The following is a 22,949-nucleotide window of genomic DNA, read 5'->3' as shown; positions in this document are numbered from 1 at the left end:
ACCTCCAGTTCAACCTGAAGACTTGAGGCCATCCAGTTCATCGTGGGACAGGTCAGGCCTGGGTAACTCTGACGTGACACATAAGATTAATGCCATTATTGGTGTTTCCTGTCTTTAGCCAACCACCAGGACTTCTGAGTAAATAACTGGGGTACCCCAAATGGAGAGTTCTCCAATCTTGCTGTATTTATGCAAAGGAACAAGTCAGATTTGTTAAGCCATGAGGCAAATTTTAAAATGAGGGTGGAGAGAAAACCATGTTTCTGTAACTTGCTTTTTAAAGAATCAGATTCAAATTCTACAGAGTGATCTAGTAAATGTATTCTAATCTTGATCTAAAAGGTATCCCCTTTGGGTAATTCAGGTAAAATGTGTTTTACCAACTGTAAAGTAAGCAGCCTAGTCTTTGGGACTCAAGGTTGAACAAGCTGTCACTAGTCTGACCAGGGTATTGGAAGCCAGAGCTTTAGTAGGGGGAACCTCAGCTCAAAGTGCAGAATTAATTGATTTCCCCCAACTTGTCAATTGGCTATAGTGCCAAGAGTGGACATCTAAACTGGTTCTAAGTATTCAATTTTAGTTCTATGAACACAGTCATTTGGAGAGAACTAGAATTTTTTTTAACAGCTCTTAATTCTCGTCCATCATGGGATTAATACCCCATCCAGAGAATACTCATATAAGATACTCTGCAAAAGAGGAACAATAGGCATTGGAACAAGGTTTTCAAAAGGAAATTGACAGATAAAGGGTTACACTAAGCTTCCAACATGGGAAGAGATTGCTTTAATAACACTGGTGAAAGCCTTCATTCATGGGGAGGAACTCAGAACTGTGCTTTCTGTGCCATTACTGAACCTAGTGGAAAACCTGGGCCTCCTTTCCTAACACTTGTTCAGCGTCAAGGAACTTACCAAGGAGAGGATTGGCAGCTTGACATGCAAATGATCAAACGCTCATATTCAAGGTATAAATATCTACTGATTCCAGTTGATAGCTTCAGTGTATGGGTAGCTTTTCAAATCTGAGAAGTAGCTTGGTGCTTCTATGCCACTAGAAAAGTCTGGATATAAGCCATTTTCTATCAACCATGGGTGAAGCAGTTATTCCTTTCCATTGTTTTTATGACAGAAATAGGTATGGCATTATATTGCTTTGGTTTCTGTTGCTTTAACTCTTAATGTTTCCTAAGACAGCAAACTATTCTGTCCTTACTAGGTCAGAAAGGACCTTCCACATCTCCAGGGTCTAATCATTTCAAAGTGCCATCCCTCAGTCTAATTGATCTGATCTTGTCTTTCAGATAACTTCAGGAACCCAACCAGTTCATTGCCTGGGGCCCACTAAAACTAAGGTAGCATGAGGTTTCACCCCTTGTGCAGGCAGGGCCAGCGCCCCTTTGTCAGCATGAAGCAGCTCCAGAAGATGGACCTTCAGCCATTTTCCCTTAAAGATTTAAGGTGGTGAAATCTCTGAGGGGGGGGGGGGGATATGATATAGGCAGGTAGATAGGGAAAAGCCCTGGGCAATGAAAATTTAGATTTAACAGTCTCTGGGAAGGAGAATCTTAAGACTTGCAGATTCAAGAAAACAAAAGACCCAGAGGAAACCATCAGCAGACCCTGAGGATAATGGGCCCCTCCCCAGGAAGTTTCCCAAAGAAGGCCATCAGCACTCCCAACCTCCCTGGTAACCTTAGCAAGGAACTTTTACCTAGAAAGAAACCCCACGTGGGGGCAGGTTGAAGAAACCCTATAAAAGACACCTTGAACAAAGGAAGCTGCCTGAGCCCCTGTGCTGCTTGTGCCCACGTGGCCGAGCACATGTGTCGCCCAAGCACATGTGTTGCCCGCATCTCCCCTCTTGAGATGTGTACTTTCATGCTTTCATACTTTTGTGTCTAAAGCTCGGTTATGTGTCGGGGCTTCCTCCACCCTTGGAGAAGACCCTGTTCTCTCCTGATCGCGTTACTCTTACCTGTCTCTCCCTTTCTTTTATCCCTTCCTCCTATCCTCAGAAATCTCTGAATAAAATCAATTTACTTCACTGCTTGTCTTCTCCTGAAATTCTTTACCGCAAGTGAGACAAGAACCAAGTAACCCTGGGTCCTGGGTGGTAGAGGCGGTTGGGGAGAAAGTGACCGTCGAGTCACCTGTGGGGCCCACCGACATCACCAGGACATGACACGTGGATTAACTGGAGAGACATAGTCCAAGCGACTAGGGCGCTGGCGTCCTGACCTGAGGCCAGCCATTATGGCAGCCTGGAGATGCATGCGCGCACACTTAGGCACTGCTTGACCTTAGCAACTGCAAGCCCGTCCCCCGAGCACCTTTATGCCGCCCTTAAGCAGCCTTTATTGGGTCCAGGCAGAGCCTGGTCCCTGTAAACAGCAGGAGCCAGGCTTTCCTTCCTCCCTGGCAGGCACAAAAGATGTTCAATCAGGTCCTCTTCCCACCCCCTCCGCCCACCCCCAGCTTCCCCTCCCCACCCCTGCCAGCCAAACAGGACTGGGACTGCCAACTACTCTGGGCCTAGCCCCATGGTGGAGGTGAGGAGGGGAAGGAACAGTGTGTCCCTGGGTGGGCACGCTGGCGAATTCAACAGTACTAGTCCACTTGTGGTGGTCTTGGTGCGTCCTCCTCACTACTGAAATCCGAGACACATTCTTCCACCCCTTGGCCATCCTGCTTCCAAGAAAGCTAGCTGACCTGCAAAAGGAGCACTACTTAGGGTGGATGGGGATTCACAAATGTTCTCATTTCCTTTATTATTTTTTTTTTTTTTGCTTTTTGGGTCACACCCGGCGATGCACAGGGGTTACTCCTGGGTCATGCACTCAGGAATTACTCCTGGTGGTGCTCTGGGGACCATATGGGATGCTGGAAATCGAACCCGGGTTGGCCAGGTGCAAGGCAAATGCCCTACCCGCTGTGCTATTGCTCCAGCCCCTTCTCATTTCCTTTGAACTCTCAGTATCTCTGATTATTTATCAGTCTCCGAGAGAGGGGATAGCATGGAATCAATGACCCAAAATTTTCTGAAGGAAAGATCTGGGGCCATAAACAGTTTATTCTGGGAGACCGACCTTAAACTGAATGAACACTCATATACACTCCTTTACACAGGCCTGGGGAAAATCCCCTTGTCTTGCATGGAGCTCAACATTAACCATAGAGAAAAAGTAGCAAGCCCCTTTCTAGAGGGCTGCCTGCCTTTCTAGCACTCCTAGAGAGACCACTGAAGACCCTAACATCAGAATGTAACAAGACTCTCTTGCCATACTGTGACTAGCACCCAATTTACTTTCTTCACAGTCCTTCTCATCATTTTCAGTTCTCATTATCTCACACTTCTAGAATATAAATTCAGTGAGAAGGGGCTTCCTCCCAGTGTCTAATTGAGTAGAGAGCTTTGAATGGAGTTGGTTCCAAGAGTGGCCTCATTTAGGGATGGATGTTAGTTTTCTGAATTCTTTGGCATTAGGACTAAATGTCTTCTCACGTTTCACAGTAAGGTGGACGTTTTTTGTTTGTTTGGGGGCCACACCTGGAGGTGTTTGAGGTTGCTCCTGGCAGTGCTCTGGAGGCCATGCAGTGGCAGGTATCAAACCCAGGTCTCCCTCACGCACAGTCCAGTCCATGCTCCAGCCTGATGAACTGTGTCTCAGGCCCCTAAGCTAGTCTTGTTAAGACTCCATTGTAGGTGTTTGAATTTTCTTGATGAGTTTGATTTAACTATTTTAAAAATTATTGTTCAAAACTAGGTCAATAGTTCAAACAATTGAGTCCTTCAGTAAGCTCCTCAAAAGTCCTATCTTCCACAGCTATTTGACCACTTTCTGAAATAGAGTTAACAGAGATCAATTCAAAATAATTGTCTAAAATGACCTTTCTCTGAAGGTAGTACTCAATGATATTAGGTGTGTTCTTCCTTTATACATCAAATAATTTTATTTATTTTTTGCTTTTTCGGTCATGCCCAGCGATGCACAGGGGTTATCCAGTCTCATGAACTCAGGAATTACTCTTGATGGTGCTTGGAGGACCATACGGGATGCTGGAAATCTAACCTGGGTGGCCGAGTGCAAGGCAAACACCCTACCCGCTGTGCTATCGCTACAGCGACACCCCCCCCCCAATAATTTTATTTTGAAAGCATAAAATAAGAGCATTTTCCTTTTCAATGCAGACATTAAGTTTGGTTCTTTTTGTTTCTCTGTTTTGGGCCAGACTCAATGGTGTTCAAGAATTTTACCCACTTAGAACTTGGGAGTCACTCCTGGCAATGCTGTGCTGAGCTGGAACTGAAACTATGCATCCTGCACGCCAAGAGTGTACTCAGTCTTCTGAGCTATCTTTCCCACCCACTGCTTCTTTTACTTCTTTTATATTTTGGGTGTAGGGATCATATCCTCTGGTACTCAGGGGCTATTTCTGGCTCTGTGCTCCCTGGTGGTGCTAGAGGGGACCACATGCTGTGCCAGGGATATACAAGGCAGGTACCTTGGCTCCAGTACCATCTTCTTAAGCCCTGAATGGTTCTTAAAGGTTCTTATAGTTGATAGAAATTTTACTAGATGACCAACGAAGTCACTTTTACTAGAAGAACTGCCCAGACTACAAGGCTGAAGTCAACCCAGCGTCAACTCGTGTAACAATATAAGATCTCTGACAACTTAAAATTTCTAAGACTGCAGGTATATAGAGCAAGGAGAGCAATTCTGTTTGTGGATTCTCTACTGATTCTTCAGTTTCCTTCGAGGAAAAAATATATATAACATATATATGTATATATATGTATGCATGTATGTATGTATATATATGTGTGTATATATATATATATATATATAAGCACAACAGGCTCAACTGTTAACAATATGTCAGTAAGCTCTTACTGAAGGGCTTAATGGTCCCTGGGGGAAATACAACAATCTTCACATACTTTCTCTAAGGAAACATTTTTGGAGCATTTTCAACAGTTGGAGCGATAGCACAGCGGTTGGGCGTTCACCTTTCACTCGGATGACCCGAGTTCGATTCCTCCGCCCCTCTCAGAGAGCCCAGCAAGCTACCAAGAGTATTGAGCCTGCGAGGCAGAGCCTGGCAAGCTACCCGTGCGTATTGGACATGCCAAAAACAGTAACAATAAGTCTCTCAATGAGAGACGTTACTGGTGCCCGCTCGAATAAATCGATGAGCAACGGGATTCAGAACAAACAATACAAAATAAATTCTTTTGTTCTGCTTTGGGGCTGGAGTTCGGAATCGGGATGGAAACATCCAAAATACCATGATAGGAAGGTGTAATGGTGGAGGTATTTAAATATTAAATGTAATAAAATATTGTGAATTACTCTATAAATTTAAAAAGAAAACAGGATCTTGAGAAAGGTTTGGTAGTGGCATAGATGAGCTGGTTTCTCCCTGAGATTCACTTACTAGAGTCTGTTCCAGTTCTTTTTCTAACAGCCCGGTTTTTTTGACTGTATACCCTAGGCCTAAGTGCCATAGATTCTGGGGGGAAAACATTTAATTAGTTTATTTCATTATCTAGATGAAGGTTTTGCTGGGATAACAGAAGATTACACATGATCTATACTTGAAAGATTACTTTGGAACAAAGAAGATTGTTGCCCCAAATAGGAGAAACACTGTTCCCATCCCCATGCCCCTAATCTTCGTGGTAGGAAGACAGCTCTCAAATTGTGAAGTTAAGGTTCTGTCAGAGTGATAGTACAGCAGGTAGAGCACTTGCCTTGCATGTAGCCAACCCAGGTTTGATCTCCAGCATCCCACAGAGTCCTCTGAGCACCGTCAGGAGTGATTTCTGAGTGCTGAGCCAGGAGCATCATTAGGTGTCCCCAGTACGTCCACTTCCCCCACCCCACCCCCAAAAATTCTGTTCGTTACTACCTAAGGTTTAAACAAGTATTGTTAAAAACATCTGCCTAAGGCTTTAGCAGTTTAGCAAGGAGAGGGCTGTTTCTGATGTATCTGAAAATATGATGAGGGAGGGGGAGAGAGAGAAAGAGAGAGAGAGGGGGGGGAGACAGAGAGAGAGAGAGAGAGAGAGAGCGAGCGAGAGAGAGAGAGAGCGAGCGAGCGAGAGAGAGAGAGAGAGAGAGAGAGAGAGAGAGAGAATTCTTACCCACACCCCCATTCCAGTCCCCACAGAGACCTCACAGTTTATCCAAAGTCTCCTCAGCTATGCCAACTCCAGGGCTCTTGCAATCAAAGGGTGACAATACCACCTCTAAGCACAGAAGATCTTTATGCTTTTCTTCTGAAATGGTGCCACAATATCTTCATTTTCCCTTTCTTCAAGGTCAGAAAGATCCTGAAGCTGGATTTTAGATTGAAGGTCCTTCTGAACATCTCAATGCAGATTTTAAACTGTTTAATTAAAAGCAAAACCTCAATTCCAGCAATCCGTGCTAACAGTTGAAGTAACCTGTGACTTCAACATTAAGCCAAACTTTCCATGAACTACACCAGCCACGCACATACAGAGCACAAAAGTGCTATATGACACCACCATCAATTCACTGAGATCTTGATTGATTCTGGGGTGTGAACGGTGCTCAGAAACTTTCACTTTCAGCACAGGCTCTGCACTTGAACTTTCAGCACAGACTCTACACTTGAACTCTCTCTCCACTTCCACCTTGACAATCCTTTTATACCATCCATTGAAACCAAAATAGTAGTCTGCCAGTTCCTGGCACTGGGAGCTGTTTAGGGCAAGGACACGATGTTGAACTGCTTTATGTCTGCTGAGACGAACCTAAAGACATAAGAGACATACTCGAGGATAGGAACGACTTGCCACAGAGATCTAATTCAGCTGACCCAAGACTTCTCAATACAACTTTCATAAAGTGGCTGTGAAGAGCAAATCAAACAAACTTTGGTGGTTGCTGTTGTTTTAGAGCCATACTCAGCAGTAATCAGTTACTCCTAGCTCTGTGCTCTGGGATCACTCCAGGTGGTGGTTGGGGCAATCATATATGCTACTGGGTATAGAACTGAGCTGGCAGCAGCAAGGTCAGCACATTAACTCCTGGCCTATTTCTTTGGTCCTTAAACATTTTAGGCATTAAGTTCATAGTAAGGACTAATACTCATTTTCAAGCCATGGTACTTTTCTGCATTATTTCCATAGTCTCCCATTAATTTGAGCGTTTGTTTCCCTGATTCTGCTGGTCAGTGAAAGTATAAGTCAGGAAGATCTTCAAGACTGTAGATAAGCAAAAGAAGTAAATTGCTTCAGTGATTCTATCTAGCAGCTCTTGTCTGAAACTATAAGCTGAAGGAGAGCTAAGACAGACATGCCCCCAAGGAAGGACCTCCATGTGTAACACTCCCCTCTCCAAATTATTAGCCTTGCTAGAAGAGACTATGCAGCACTGTCGTAGCACTGTCATCCCCTTGCTCATCGATTTGCTCTAGTGTGCACCAGTAACGTCTCTATTGTGAGACTTCTTGTTACCTGTTTTGGCATATTGAATACACCATGGGTAGCTTGCCAGGCTCTGCCCTGTGGGCGGGATATTCTTGGTAGTTTGCTGGGCTCTCCGAGAGGGACAGAGGAATCGAACCCGGGTCAGCTGCGTGCAAAGTAAATGCCCTACCCTCTGGGCTATCGCTCCAGTCCAGAAGAGACTACAGTATAGTTATTTTTATAGCAATTTATGAGTAACTCTCATCTGCATAAGAGCTTCCTTATGAAATAAAAGCTATGTCTGTTATTAATTCTCTAGATACACATTATTGTGGACTTCTTACATCATTAGTTCTTAAATGTCAAATTCAACTTTCAGCCAGCATGTAGTATATGAACATATTATAAAAATTCAAATGCAAGGGTGGAGAGATAGTCCAATGGGTAAGGAATTTTTGCATTGCATATGGACAATCTGGATTCGATCCTCAGCACCCCATATGGTGTCGCCAAACCTGCCAGGAGTGATCCCTGAGAGCAGAGTCAGAAGAAAGCCCTGAGCACTGCCAAACAAAAAAGAAAAACAATTTAAATACAAATAAAAGCAAAGCAATATTAATTATTGATTTATGTGCCTATCACTATTACCAGTTTATAAGCACCTTGAGTGCTCAAAGGATCCATATTGTATCCTTTCTCATTCTTTGAAGTGAGAAAAGTTTGTTACCAGAAGTGTATCAATCGTTCGTTGGTTGAGAGAATAAATCAAGGAATGATAAAAGAGAACAGAATTTGACATATCTCATACTGCTAATATTCCAAGAGTAGAACTCCAGATTGGATGGGGTTTAAAATAGAAGGCAACCAAACTTAGGGAATATATATTCCTCGAGAACATCATGCAACTACTGGAATGGGAAGGAATGGGAGTGAATATAGATGGTTGGCAACTATACCCCCTCTGCTTCGCTACTGACATTGTTCTCATAACACCAAACATTAGCAAGCGGCACAAATGCTGGCCGACTTCAACTGCGAGTATGAAAGGTCGGACTGCAGTTGAATCTCAGCAAAACAGTATTCATGAAAAACGAACTAGTCCCTGACATTCCATTTGCTCTCAATGGAACATAGATCTCCGAATGCAGCAGTTATGTGTACCTGGGTCAAGAACTCAACATGAGAAACTACTTGGTGCCAGAATTGCCCAGGAGGAAGAGAGCAGTGTGGAACACTTTCAAGAGCATCGAGGAAGTGGTTAAGAGGACAAAGAACCTCCAGCTGGCCACCACTTTTCAACTCCATGGTTCTTCCTGCACTAACATAGGCCTCAGAGACCTGGGCCCTACAAAAACAGGATGAGAACGATATTCAGGTATCCCAAAGAGGAACTGAAAGAGCCATGCTTGGAGTATCATGTTTCACTCAAGTGAAAGAAGGAATCCGGAGTCCAGACATCCGTCAACGGTCAAGAATCAGGGACGATGTCTCGTTTGTCAAGGCGTCAAAAATCAGATGGGCCGGACGTGTAATGGGATTCAGAGACAACCACTGGACTAGAGCTGTTACTGACTGGATTCCATGGGACGTCAAAAGACCGCATGGCCACCCACCAATGAATGGCCACACTTCTTTGTCAAAACCCTGAATGAACGGTTTGAGGCTCTTTGTGTTCCTGGAGTGAGCAGATATCATTGGGCTACACTAGCACGTGACAGAGACGAATGCAGACATTACTGGAGCCCGCTTGAGCAAATTGAAGATCAACAGGATGACAAGTGATACATGTGATATATACATATATATATATATGTATATATAAAAGCATAGGAGGCACAGCCTTTAACAACATGTCAGTAAGCTCTTATTGAAAGGCTTAATGGTGCCTGGGGGAAATACAACAAACTTCACATACTTTCCTCTAAGGAAACTTTTGGAGCATTTTCAGCAGTTGATTCAGAACAAACAATACAAAATGAATTCGTTCATTTTGCTTTGGGCCTGGGGTTTGGGATTGGGATGAAAACATCCAAAATACAGTGGTAGGAAGGTGTAATGGTGGTGGAATTGGTGTTCAAATATTGAATATAGTAAAATATTGTGAATTACTCTATAAAATTAAATTAAAAATAAAAACAGAAGCTTGAGAAAGATTTGTTAGTAGCATAGATGAGCTTCTTTCTCCCTAAGATTCAACTACCAGAGTCTGTTCCAGTTCTTTCACTAACAGCCTGCCTTTGACTGAATATCCTAAGCCTAAGTGCCATAGATTCTGGGGGAAAAACATTTATATTAGTTTATTTCATTATCTAGATGAAGATTTTGCTGGGATAATGGAAGATTACACATGATCTATACTTGAAAGATTACTTTGGAACAAAGAAGATTGTTATCCCCAAATAGGAGAAACACTGTTCCCATCCCCATACCCCTGAGCTTCTTGGTAGGAAGACAGCTCTAAAATTGTGAAGTTCAAGGTTCTGTCAGGGTGATAGTACAGCAGGTAGGACACTTGCCTTGCATGTAACCAACCCAGAATTGACTATAGTGTCTCTATAAGGTAAGGGAAAATAAAATTTCAAAAACAAAGTTAAATTAAATTTTAAAAAAATACACCAAACCAGGGCGAGCTGTCCCTTTCACCAGGAGGCTGGCAGCAATGAAGGAGAGAGACAATCAAAATTGGTGGTGAAGATATGTAAAACGTACTGTACCTTTTAGGTTTTTTTTCCTTTTTGGGTGACACCCGGCGATGCACAGGGATTACTCCTGGCTTTGCACTCATGAATTATTCCTGGTGGTGCTTAGGGAGCAATATGGGATGCTGGGAATAGAACCCGGGTTGGCTGTGTGCAAGGCAAATGCCCTACCTGCTGTGCTATTGCTCCAGCCCCTGTACCTTTTAGTTTTTAACAATGTGATAGTACTCAAGAGACTAACCAGAGGGACCAGAGGGAGAGTTTAATAGTCTGGGGCACACAGTCCATGTTTGGGAGATGCACATTCCATCCCTGGCAGCAGAGGGTCTCCCCCAGCCCCCAGTCCTAGCAGCTCCAGGAGCCACCCCTGAGCACTGAGCTGGGTGTAGGCCCTGAGCACCTCTGTGTGTGCCCCCTAACTAAAACAAACAAATGAAAAAGGTTAAACCTGGAATTAAACTGGATTCCCATTCTGTAGATAGTCTTGGTATTCTGGTCACTATTTCTTTTGATGTACAGAAATTTCTTGAAGTAGCATTTTGTAGTTTTCTTTGTATAAGTCCTTTACCTCCTTCATTAAGCTGATTCCGAGGTACTTGATTTTCTGAGGCATGATTACAAATGGGATGACCTTTTTCATATCACTTTCTTCTCTCTCGTTATTTGTGTATAGGAAAGCCATGGACATATGGGTATTGATTTTATAGCCTGCGACTTTACATGTTTACTGCTTCTAGGAATTTCTTGGTAGAGGCTTTAGGGTTCTCTAAATATAGTATCATGTCATCTGCAAATGATGAGAGTTTTTTTTCTTCCTTTCTGATTTGGATACCCTTAATGTTTTTTTTTTCTTGACTAACTGCTATGGCAAGTACTTCCAGAACTATATTAAATAGTAGTGGTAAGAGTGGGCATTCTTGTCCTGTCCCTGATCTTACAGGGAAGGATCTTAGTTTTTCTCCATTGAGTATAAAGCTTGTCGTGGGTTTATGGTAGATGGCTTTGAGTATATTGAAAAAGTTTCTTCAATTTCCATTTTGCTGAGACAAAAACAGTCTACACAATGGGAAAGGTTATTCACACAATGCCCCTCTATAGAAGGGGTTCATATCAAGGATATAAAAGGCACTGGTTGAACTCCACAAGAAGAAAACATCCAACCCCATCAGAAAATGGGGCAATGAAATGAACAGAAGAAGAAATCCTTTTTCTTCTTCCTCAAAGAAGAAATCTGAATGGCCAAAAGACACATGAAAAAATGCTCTTTGTCACTAATCATCAGAGAGATGCAGATGCCTACTGGTTCAGCCTTTCAGGAAAACAATAAGGACACTTCTCAAAAACTAGAAATCAGTTCCCACTTGACACAGCAATAACATTTCTGGGAATATAGCCCAGAGATGCAAAAAGGTACAGTAGAAATGACATAGGCACTTGTATGTCTATTGCAGCACTATTTACAAGAGCTAGAATCTAGAAACAACCCTAGTGCCTGAGAACAGACCACTGCTTAAAGAAACCTTGGTATATCTACACAAAGGAATATTATGTAGCTGTAGAAAAAAAATGAAGTCATGAAATTTGCATAGAAGTAGATCAACATGGAGAGTATCATGCTAAGTGAAATGAGTCTGATAGAGAGGGACAGACATAAAAGGACTGCATTCCTTTGTGGGCTACAAAGTAACATAATAGGAGACTAACACCAAAGGATAGTTAAGTAAGGGTCAGGAGACTAACACTAAAGGATAGTAAAGGTCAGGAGCACTGCCCCAAGGCTTGATAGCCAATCTCATGCTCTAGGTGAAAAGGTAGCTGGGTTGGAGAGAGGAGCACTAAATAAATAATGGTTGGAGGGATCGCTGGGGATAGTAGATGCATGTTGAAAGTAGATTATGGACCAAACATGATGGCTGCTTGTTACATGTATTGCAAACCATAACAACACCCAAAAGGACAGAGAGAGTAAGAGGGATTGTGTCTGCCACAGAGGCAGGAGGTGGGAAGGGGTTGGGTTGGGGGTGGGGGGAGGGATACTGGGAACATTGGGGGTTGGGAATGGGCACCAGTGGAGGGATGGGTGCTTGAACATTGTTTGACTGAAATGCAATCATGAAAGTCTGTAAGTCTGTAAATGTACCTCACGATGATTCATTAAAATAAAAAAAATTAAAATAAATAAATAAATAATTAATTTTTTTTTTAAAAAGCAGATAAGAGAAGTTTAGAAGTGCATGTGTTTGCAAGGCCCAAAATGAATCTAAACAAGGGAATGAGCAGACTGTGACTAGAGGGGGATATTGGAGCAGATTATATAGGAGCTTGTTAAGGAGTTTGAACATTATATAGGTAGTGAGAAGTCATTTGAAAGTATTAAGTATAAAACAACCCACATTTTCTGTTTTAATATAAAAATGAAAATAGAAATAAAAACAAAATGTTAAGTAAATAAATAAGTACAAAAGAAGTAAACTGGATTCCCCCAATATTCCACTTTACATGCACTGAGGAGAAATAAAAACATACAGACACAAATATAATTGCAAAAGTGGCAGAGGAAAGTCCATCAGCCAGTGATAAATAAAATGTAACCTGGCCGTACAATGCCACCTACACAGGAATGTCAGTCGACAATAAAAGGGAATGATGCTGCTCCAAGGCTGAGCCTGTCATGGGGTGACAGTAGGGCAAGTTGTATGGTTCATGCCACTATAAGGGACCCTCCTGAACAGGCCTGACTACTAGCAAAGTGGCTGAGGGAAGGCCACAGGCCAAGGGCAGAGAGAGAACTGGAGAGAGACTGGTAATTGAAGGTGTTTCCTTCAGCGGGGGGATGACAAGGTTTTAAAGTGAAACTGTGGGGTTCAAGAGACAGCTCAGCAGGCTACAGAGCTGGCTTTTCACACAGGAGGCCCAGGCGGTATTCCTGGCAGCTCTGAGCCCCCAAGTGCTGCCAAATATACATCCTGGAGCAGTCTGAGTGTTGGTGGGTGTGGCCACAGGACCAAAAGAAATTAAACTTTGGTAATGGCTACACAATCCTGTGAGTCTATTCAAAAATTAAATTTTACACTTTAATTGGTGAATTAGAGCCCAATAAAGCTATTCTTAAAATGAAGGGCATGTATGTATGTACATGAAAGTGCTAGCAGTGAGGGCCGGAGGGAAGGGATATGGCTCAGTGGCAGAGCACAGGCTTCTAAGTGTGAGGTCCTAGGTTCAACCCCTCGGATCACATATGCACACACACAAAATAAACATGTTAAAGAATTATAAATCTAAGAAGTAGAGTTGGAGTGATAGCACAGCGGTAGGGCATTTGCCTTGGACCCTTCTGAGCACAGAGCTAGAGTAACCCCTGAGCATCATTGGGCAGCTGCCTTCCCTTTCCCTGGCCCAGCCATCTGGAGCTGACCTCACACTGGACCTTTTCCACCAATGCTCAAGTCAAATCAACAACCACGGAACATCTGTCCCTTTGACTAACACACTGCTACATTCTTCCTTGGAGGTTAGTGACCTGGGCACTTGTTCGTGCCCATTTTGAGAGTTGGCATTATTTCCCTTGAAATATAGAGGGGCCACATAATTTTCTTTCATATATTAAGCCTTGTACCCATTTTGGTTTCTGAGCACATGTGATACACAGTCTGAGGTAACACATTTACTGAGTCACAAAGTGTTTGCAGATTACACAAAGCTTTCAAAATTTGTGTTTTCTCACATCCTATAATTTCAAAGTTGCTAACCTGGTTATGTGGTGCTAATGAGAGGCTCTAATTGGAAGTTTCAGATTTCTTGATTTTACAAAAAAATAGTGGGGTGGGGTGGGCAGAGACAGTACAGTGGGTAGGGGGCTTGCCTTGCATGCGGCTGACCTCAGTTTGATCCCCAGCATCCCATATGGTCTCCTGAGCATCACCAGGAGTGATCCTTGAGTACAGAGTCAGGAGTAACTCCTGAGCACTGTTGGGTGTGGCCCGAAGAAAACAAATAATCAAATTAAAAACTTCAGTAAGGGCTGGAGAGATAGCTGAAAGACCTGTAGTATTTGCTTTGCTTGTAGCAGCTCCAGGTTTAGTCCCCGGCACCCCATGGTATCCAGAGCACCACACCAGGAGTAAAAACCGAGCACCAGAGGAATGTGCCAAAAAACACCCTAAGACAGTACACATTAATCTATTTGGTGTTAAGTAAAATCACAGAGTTTATTTTCTATGCATCCTTTACTGCTACCTGTCTAATAAAGTTTCAAGTTCTCTTTCAAACAGATGGGTCACTATAAAAGATCCATAATTCTCTCTAGGAATCTTTACCGGTTTCCTGAGAATGGGAAACGGCAAGGGTGTGGCCACCCAGCTGAACTACTGGGTCCTGGTCTAAGCTCACAAGGGCCCATGCAGGGTTCTCCCAGGAGCTGTCTAGGGCTGGTTCCCTTGGATGATCAACACACTGGACTACTGCAGCGATACTCGGCCAACTGGTCTGCACGGGCCAATGTTAGGGCTCATGCCATGTGGTGAATGAAGCATGAGGAACTGGGACTTATAAATGAGTCCCTGTGCATGCAAGGCCTGTAACCCATGACCACAGAGCTATCTCCCCAGCTCAGGACTAGCCGTCTTTCAAGTGTCTAACCACATTATTAGACAATGTGGTTCCTTTGTCTTTTGTACCCTACGTGGCAATGCTCAGTGGTTACTTCGGACTCTGCACTCAGGAATCACTCCTGGTAGTGCTTGGGGACTATATGGGCTGTCGGGGATCAAACATGGGTTGGCCATGTCACAAGACAAGCTCCCTCCCCACTGTACTATCGCTCCAGTCCCTGAAGAGTGTGTGGTTCTAAACCTGATTCATGTCGCAGAATGAGATTTATATGAACTGTTAATTTAACATGGGCTAAGGGGAAAATAAAGGCTCAGTGAGCAAAGTGTCTTGCCTTAGGAAAGTGTCTTGGCACAGATGAGCCTCAGCACGAAGTCTGTGGTCAGATGAGCATTAGCTTCCCCCAGGGCTGATATGTGTTGACAGGACACACCTACAGGAAGTGTCTAGCACTGTGTCTGCCTCATCTCCTCGACTCACACCCAGAAGCCCGGGCTCCATCATTGCCAGGCAATGAATCCCAGCACTGGGAGGGAACCCAGGGCTAATGGGGAAAAGGCAGGGACCACTCAGAGTCACTAGCTGATTCACTTCATGGGGCCCTTCAGCCCCGCCCAGAGCTTGCCCAACTCACTGGGCTTGCGGGTGAGGGAACCACGATGCTCAGTTCGGCTCCATCCTCCCGAGGTTCTGGCTGGCTGCTCCCCTGGCAGGCTGCGCTGGTCAGCTCGCCCACCAGACCCGAATGCTGCTGGCATGGAGTCCTCCCTGCAGAGACAACAGGGGGAGTTCCCAGTGGTGGCAAGTCCGGGAGCCACCGTCTAAGGATGCTCGGAATTATCAAATGCTTCCTTTTCAGCAGGTCCAACTTCAGGGGGCGGGGGGGACTCCAAAGAATAATAGTGAGTTTTTGTTGAAATATTGAATGTCATCAAAGTAAAGTGAAAGTAAAGTGAAATTTATCAGCTACACAGGCGGGGTGGGGGGCTGAGGGGGGCGTGGAGGGAAGGTTTACTGTGGTTCTTCGTGGTGGAATATGTGCACTGGTGAAGGGATGGGTGTTCGAGCATTGTTTAACTGAGATTTAAGCCTGAAAGCTTTGTAACTTTCCACATGGTGATTCAATAAAAAAATAAATAAATAAATTTTTTAAAAAAGAAAAGGCTGGGTCAGGCAGGGCTGAACTGATGTAATGGGGTGTGGACGGGGCGGCACAGGATTTGCTGCTTCCTGGGTTAGTTGGCAGGTTGGCACAGAGTCCTTCTGGGCTTTGCTGAATTCTGACAACACCTTTGGAAGTTTTAAACAAAAAAATACCCTGTATGACAAGTTGCCCACTAGGATGCCCACCACGGAAATCGTAAGTAGGGAGATATGCTGCTTTGTGATCTGAGCACAGAGCAAACATCTCTCTGAGCCCTCCCCATGGGGACAGGCCTCCTCCCCCGCAGTCCCTCTGCTCCCCCAGCACAGAGGGCAGCAGGTATGAGAGCTGAGAACCTCGGGCAAAGGAAGCTGACAGAGCAGAGACAAAGGATGCGATGGGAAAGGGAAGTAAGTACCTTTGAACTCCTAAGCAGCCTAACTGTGGGCCTGCAGTTAGATCAGAAGCCCAGGCCCCAAGACTCCTTCCTGGGACTTGGAATTTGGTCACGTGGGGACCATTTTATTCTCAGAGCAGTGAGGTGCTGCTGGTTTACCTCTGTGCTGTGGGGACAGAGTGCATTTGTTTCCTGGTCTCTGCGCCCAGAGCTCAAGGCTTTTCATGTGGGCACAAGTACAGACATGGGGGAGGGCACCACTCAGTCCCCCCCCAGGGGGTTTGAGCAAGGCCTTCTCTCCTCTCTGCATGCTTCTGGGGCCACAGGGAGCCAGTGTCCCTGTCTCTGTGGACGCACACCCTTACACATTCAGGCACACGAGTCTCCTTCTCAGCCTTCTAGAATGGGCACTAGGCTAGTGTTTTCTCTTCCCTTGTGGAGGTTTCTCTTATTGTAGGGCCAAGAGACAGTAGCCTAACGGTGGCCCACATCTGCCCCTGTGGCTGAGAGTGCAAACGCCCAAATGTGGGCTCATGGGAAAGAAGACTTTTATCTGATAGTCTCCTAGCTGAGCTTTACTCTGACCTACCTTCATGAATCAGATCTTTCAAAACATCCTAGTCAAGAAGAGGTGATTAGAGGCTGGAGCCATAGCACAGTGAGCAGGGCATCTGCCTTGCACACTGCTGACTTGGGTTCAATTCCCCCAGTTCAATTGGGGGCACCCTAAATACTCCCCCACCTGGAGTGATCCCTGAGCACAGAGTCAGGAGTAAACCCTGATCATTGCTGAGTGCAGCCAAACAAAACAAAACAAAGGTAATAGGGGATCACCTACACATTTATGGTCAGCTTTTTAATCAAGGGCACCAAAATATCTGGATGCCAATATTTTTGTTCTTGTTAAACAAATTTTGGTTTTGTGCTGCTGACGTTAAACCAACAGGAGGGTTTGGAGTGATAGTACAGTGGGGAGGGTGTTTGCCTTTAGTGTGGCCAACCTGGGTTTGATCCCTGGCATCCCATATGGTCCTCTGAACACTGCCTGAGTGCAGAGTCAGAAATAACCCCTGAGCACCGCTAAGTCTACGACACCTCCAAAATAAATAACTAAACAAATAAAACCAAAAAACGGGAAAGACAAAAAGAAAAATTTCAAAACAAGTTTAAGAAAGTTCATTTAGGGAGGGTAAGAGTGAAATGGTCCTGGGTCTATATATGTTGTAGAGGAGGATTTTCAAAACATTTTCTACTTGTCAATTTTTGGCAGTTTTTTGTTAGTTTGTGGGCCACACCTGGCAGCGCTCAGGGATCACTCCTGGTATGTTGAAGTTCAAGCCTGGATTGGCTGCAAGGTATGAGCGCTACCAGCTATACTATCTTGTCATCCCAACTTATATGTTATTATCAGAAATTATATAGTAAATGTTGGTGAAAATCTTAAACACTACAACATATACTCCAAGGGCTGGAGAGACAGTACAGGGAGGGGTTAATACACTTACCCTGTATGTGGCGAATCCGGTTTGATCCCTGGTACCACATGCCCCCCCAATATCACTGAGGACAGAGCCAGAAATAGCCTCTGAGCATGGGAGGGTGTGGCACAACACCCTCCCCTTCCCTGCTGTGCATTTGTGTTAGTGCTCCCAACTTCTTAGACTGTAGCTCATGAGCCCTTAGGGTAACTCACGGAAACTGAATGTGAGAGGGTTGTGAGCATGTGGGCCACAGGAGAGTTATTATTTTGGGGGCCTTACCTGGCGATGCGCAGGGCTGACTCCTGGGTCTGAGCTCAAGGATCACTCCTTGCAGGGTTCGGGGAACTGTAGAAGGTGCCAGGGTCAAACCTGGGTTGGCCATGTGCAAAGCAAGTGCTCTCCCCGCTCTCCTATCTCTCTGGCCCAGGAAAAGCTTTCTGAACTGAGCACTCATTCAAAATCAAGCTCCTCACGAACCCGAGGTGCTTCTGGCAGCACTTGCGCAGGGTGGCATCTCAGAAGCCAAGAGGGGCGGCGAGTGGAAAGAGTGTAAGAGGCCCCCTGTGTGCTCTAGAACTTGGCACTGCTGGGGATTTTCCCCGCACAGTGATGGCTCCACCCCCACCCCATTTTTGCCCCCACCCCACAGCCAAAGCTCACCTGTGGGTGATGGCTTTCAGAGGAGCCAGAAGGCAGGCTGCGACAAGGGCTTCCACTGAGCATGCTTCTTCCTTTCGTCTCCCTCCTCGGCGAGGATGTGCTTGGTGTGCAGACAGTGGATGAACATGGCCTCCAGGGCACTGTACACGGTGTTGGCGTCGGCATCCTCACTCGTCACCACCGTGTCCCAGGACACGTACTGCTTCTGCAAGGCCTTCATGGAGCCCACAAGCCTCTTCTTGATGACCTGGAGGATGGCGCAGACAAACACGAGGTTGGTGGCACCCCTCGAATGCCACTCTGTCCTCCACCAAACACGGGATGAGACACACCCACAACAACGCTTTGTCCTGCTGAACTACTGAACTAGCACCACTTGAGGCTAGAGGCACAGAAGGAAAAATCACACATACACACCACTCAGAGGAAGCCGCTGTTTGTTAGGTTGTTTACTTATTTGGATACGGGGTGGAGAACGTGGATTTCAGGAGGCCCAAGGGCCCCTCCAGTGATTCTCAGTAACTGGCATGGCAGTTCAGAGCGAGGGCCTGAGGGTCTGTGCTACCTGTACTGTGCAGTGCTGGGCATTAGCTGGGTCACCCCTGGATTCTGGGTGCCACCAAGCCATGCCCACTGATGCTGGGAGGCTAGGGGTTCTAAGAATGAAACCTAGGTCAGGTGCACACTAAGAGTTGCCCTAACTGCTATACTCTGTTCTGGTCCCAAGTAGCAATTAAAAAGTTTTTCAGGGACTGGAGCAATAGCACAGCGGGTAGGGTGTTTTCCTTGCATGCGGTCGACCAGGGTTCGATTCCCAGCATCCCATAGGGTCCCCCCAGCACCGCCAGGAGTGATTCCTGAGTGCATGAGCCAGGAGTAACCCCTGTGCATCGCTGGGTGTGACCCAGAAACCAAAAAAAAAAAAAAAAAGTTTTTCAAGGGCCAGGGAGCTATGCAACAGAAGGGGCATAACCTTCACAAGCAGGAGGCTTGGGTCCAGCCGAGCACCACCAGGAGTAGGCCCCAACACCCGCCCGCCACACCCATCCAGGAATAGCCCTTGAGCACCACCTGTGTGGCCCCACCAAAAATTACCCAACAAAATGTTTTTTATGCTTCCTCTTTCCAAAGCTTCCAGAAAATGGGCTGCCAGGATGACTTTAGCACATGTAGTAGCACCAGGGTTTGGACTTGTGGCCTCAGGAGCTTGTGACCTCATTTAGGCTTTAAGCCACTGGACCACCTATAGCCCTTGGTGTGTGTGTGTTTTTTTTTCTTAAACAGAGGCTATTCCTGTTATGCATCGCTGGGTGGGCCTGAGAATGTTTTGGGGATGCAGTGACTGGGCTCAAAATCAGGGCCTTAAAGACAAGAGCTTGGCCACTGGCCACCTTCTCTATTTCTGAAACATGGGCTTAGAGCCACGTGGAACGGGGATTCAGAGGCAGACTCCCTCAGAGGGACTGCTCCGGAGCCTGGGGAATGCCTCTAGGCAGGGCTGAGCTTTTCACCTGATGCTAGACCTAGACTGCAGAGCATCAGTAAGAGGAAAAAGTACTGCATTAGAGCCAGAAAACTAAGGAAAGACAGGCATTTCTTTCTATGGTAAGAAAGAGTCCAGGGACCAGGTAAATAATAGAGCAGGGCTGACCCTTGCCCTGCATATGATCTGAGCCCTGCAGGAGTGATTCCTGAGTATAAGCCGGGAGTAAGTCCTGAGCATACGCCAGATGTGGCCCCCAAACAAAATACAGGAAAGGATTCTAGGGCGTTGGAGATGCTCAAAGGGCTGAGCACATGATACCTGGCATGTACAGGGCCTGACAATCAATCCTCTACACCGCATGCAGGAACTCCGGCGCACCGCTGGTGGAGAGCAGCACTGCTGGAGCCTCACTCCCACCCAAGAGGGAGAAAGACGTGAGACTGCAGAGGCCTGAATTTAGTCCGGCTGTGCCTGTCACCAGTTGGAACATCTAGACACTTCAGGTTCCTGAGTCCCAATTTCTATCAGATGGAAATAAATTTCCTCATCTATAGCACTGAAATTACTACACTGAGGGCAAGGCTGGATTTTTTGTTTGTTTGCATTTTGGGGTCACACTCGTGATGCACCGGGGTTACTCCTAGTCCTGCACCCAGGAATTACTCCTGGTGGTGCTCAGGGGACCAGATGGAATGCTGGAAATTGAACCCGGGTTGGCCACGTGCAAGGCAAATGCCCTACCTGCTGTGCTATTGATCCAGCCCCATGGCTGGAGTTTTTAATGTACTTTTCTGTCCTCCTCATTTGGCACAGTTCCTGGTACATGGAAGCTCTCAGTAAGTATTTGCTGAAAGAAGAAATTAAGTGGGGCAGAGGTGATGGCTCAAGGCCTTTGCATGTGGGGGACCTAGGTTTGATCCCCAGTACTGCATGAACCCTGAGCACCACAAGTCTTAGGAGTAGCTCCTGAACTTTGAGCACTGCTGAGTGTGGCCTGGAAATCAAGAATAAACAAACTTGAAGGAGGGCAGGGGAGACAGTTTAAGTAGGTGCCGGCACCATATGGCCCCCTCGGCATGCTGTTCTGATGGTCTGAAATCACCGAAATATTGCCATGGTGCCCTGCTAGCACCTCTGGGCTAAGCATGAAGAGCATCACAAATGGTTCCATGATGCGACAATTAATTTACAAGAGATGTTCAGAACTGGAATATCTATAGAAATAGAAAACATCTGCATGGCTGCCAGAGACCGAGGGAAAGGGGAAGAGGAGGAACTGCTACTGGGTGCTGCAGTACTTCTTTCAAGGGGGTGCAAATATTCTAAACTTAGATTGCGGCAACAGTAGGTGGCACAGTTGTGTGAATAAACTAAAAACCACTGACCTGTGTATTTCTGATGAGTACATGTCATGCCATATATGTACTCATTGACTATTTTAATATATTACCTTGAGAAGCATGTCTTTAAATCCTTTATTTTTAACTGGATCTGCTTTTTATTGTGGAAGTATGAAAGGCCTTTATATATTCTGGCTATGAGACCCTTTTAAGGTTTTGATGTTGGGCCAGAGACACAGTATGGGGGTTATGGCACTTGTCTCCCATGTGGCAGACTCCAATTCTATTTGCTCGTACCACATATGGGCTCCCAAACACTGCAAGAAATATTTACTGGGCACAGAGCCAGGATTGAACCCTGAGCAGTGCTGGTGCCCAATGCCCCACCTCCTCCCCCCCATGAATAAAGGATTTTAAATCTTTATGGAAGTTCAACTAAAATTTTCTTTCTACATTAGATAGTATTACTATATTATATAGAAGGTCCAATCAGGGGTCAGAGTGATAATGTAGTACGTAGCGCTTGTCTTATAAGCAACTGGCCTGGGTTTAACAACTGGTACCTTCTATGAGCTTGAGGCTGCCAGGTGATCCCTGAATGCAAAGCCAGGAGTAAGCTCAGTAAGCTCTGAGCACCACTAGGTATGGCCCCCAAACAAAAACAAAACAAAGATACAATGCTTCCTTCAGCTGAACTTCTAAGGGATAGTGTGGAGAGCCTCCACGGGACCGTGCTTTGTAAACAACGCCTGTTTCTTGTTAATTGCAACGTGCTTCGAAAATAACTCCTAATAAGGAAACAGGATGTCCTGTCACACCCACAAGGTGTAACTAGCCTATCAGCTGCAGACACTTGGGCGTAAACAAGCAGCGACAGGTATATAAGGAGGGAAGCTGCCTAGCTAGTCGGTTCCCCGTTGTTGGTCCCTCTCTCCTCGTTCCGTTTTTTCGTTTCATTGAAAGTCCCTGAATAAATCGTGGCAAGAAGGATCTCCGAGTTGTGTGTTTCTTCGCTGGTCGAAGCGGCGTGCGACAGGGTAGGGTAGGAATAGACGACGAAGGCACATATGCACCAGAAGCCTACTGCCTAAAGACTCAGTCCTTGTCAGGATGCAGAGCCAGCCAGTGGCTCTGCCCAACCTCTGAGGAGCACTGAGAAGGTGGCATAGCGAACGGCCTTCCGAGGAGAACCAGCCTATGGAACAGACGTCCCAGTGGCCAGGAGGAGAGAAGACACAACTGAAGCTCGAAGTTCTTTGCTGGCAGAAAGTTCTCAGAATTATGGAACATCAGCAAGGAGAGAAAGCAAGCTCAGCTTCTCCCAGGAAGACACCTCAGAATTTGGTTTCCAGACAATCCAAACATCGTTCTCACACTCTGCCTCTCCCAGGGAATGCAGGGCCCATGGAGAGGCCAGGAGAGCCCAGGCCCACAGCCACCAACAGGTCCCCTTGCAAGGGCCAGAAGGAGGTAGTCTTTCGACTACATGGAAAGGAATGGACATCATGTGAGAGGGGAGGCTGGGGGAGCACAAGGTGAGGAGCCTTAACATGTGCAGGACAACTCACACACCATTCTGCCACCACACAGTGGCATCTCCACTTCCCCAGGCCAGCAACGTGACTGGAAGGACTGGGTCCTGCAGCTGCAGTGGAGTGAGCGACTGAGGCACCAGCACTCACCTTCAGGGA

General features: G+C 45.8%; 1 protein-coding gene across 10 annotated transcripts in view; it reads right to left on the bottom strand.

Annotated features, from left to right (window-relative positions):
• The window catches only part of LOC129403390 (leucine-rich repeat-containing protein 37A2-like), a 136,248-nt gene that overhangs the window by 112,267 nt on the left and 1,032 nt on the right, over positions 1 to 22,949 (bottom strand). For 7 of the 10 annotated variants that reach the window (XM_055130867.1, XM_055130870.1, XM_055130869.1 and 4 more), the window contains exon 2: positions 18,433 to 18,679. In XM_055130867.1, coding sequence (XP_054986842.1) covers positions 18,433 to 18,597 — 165 coding nt within the window. In that variant the 5' untranslated portion in view covers positions 18,598 to 18,679. Of the gene's footprint in view, positions 1 to 15,384; positions 15,519 to 18,051; positions 18,118 to 18,432; positions 18,680 to 22,949 lie in introns of all 10 variants that reach the window. The other 3 variants (XM_055130873.1, XM_055130875.1, XM_055130872.1) reach the window with 3 other exon arrangements.

Source organism: Sorex araneus, chromosome 3, assembly GCF_027595985.1.
Source record: "Sorex araneus isolate mSorAra2 chromosome 3, mSorAra2.pri, whole genome shotgun sequence".
Classification (NCBI taxonomy): domain Eukaryota; kingdom Metazoa; phylum Chordata; class Mammalia; order Eulipotyphla; family Soricidae; genus Sorex; species Sorex araneus.
Note: the sequence above shows the minus strand (reverse complement) of the source record. Positions and strands in the feature narration are given on the sequence as shown.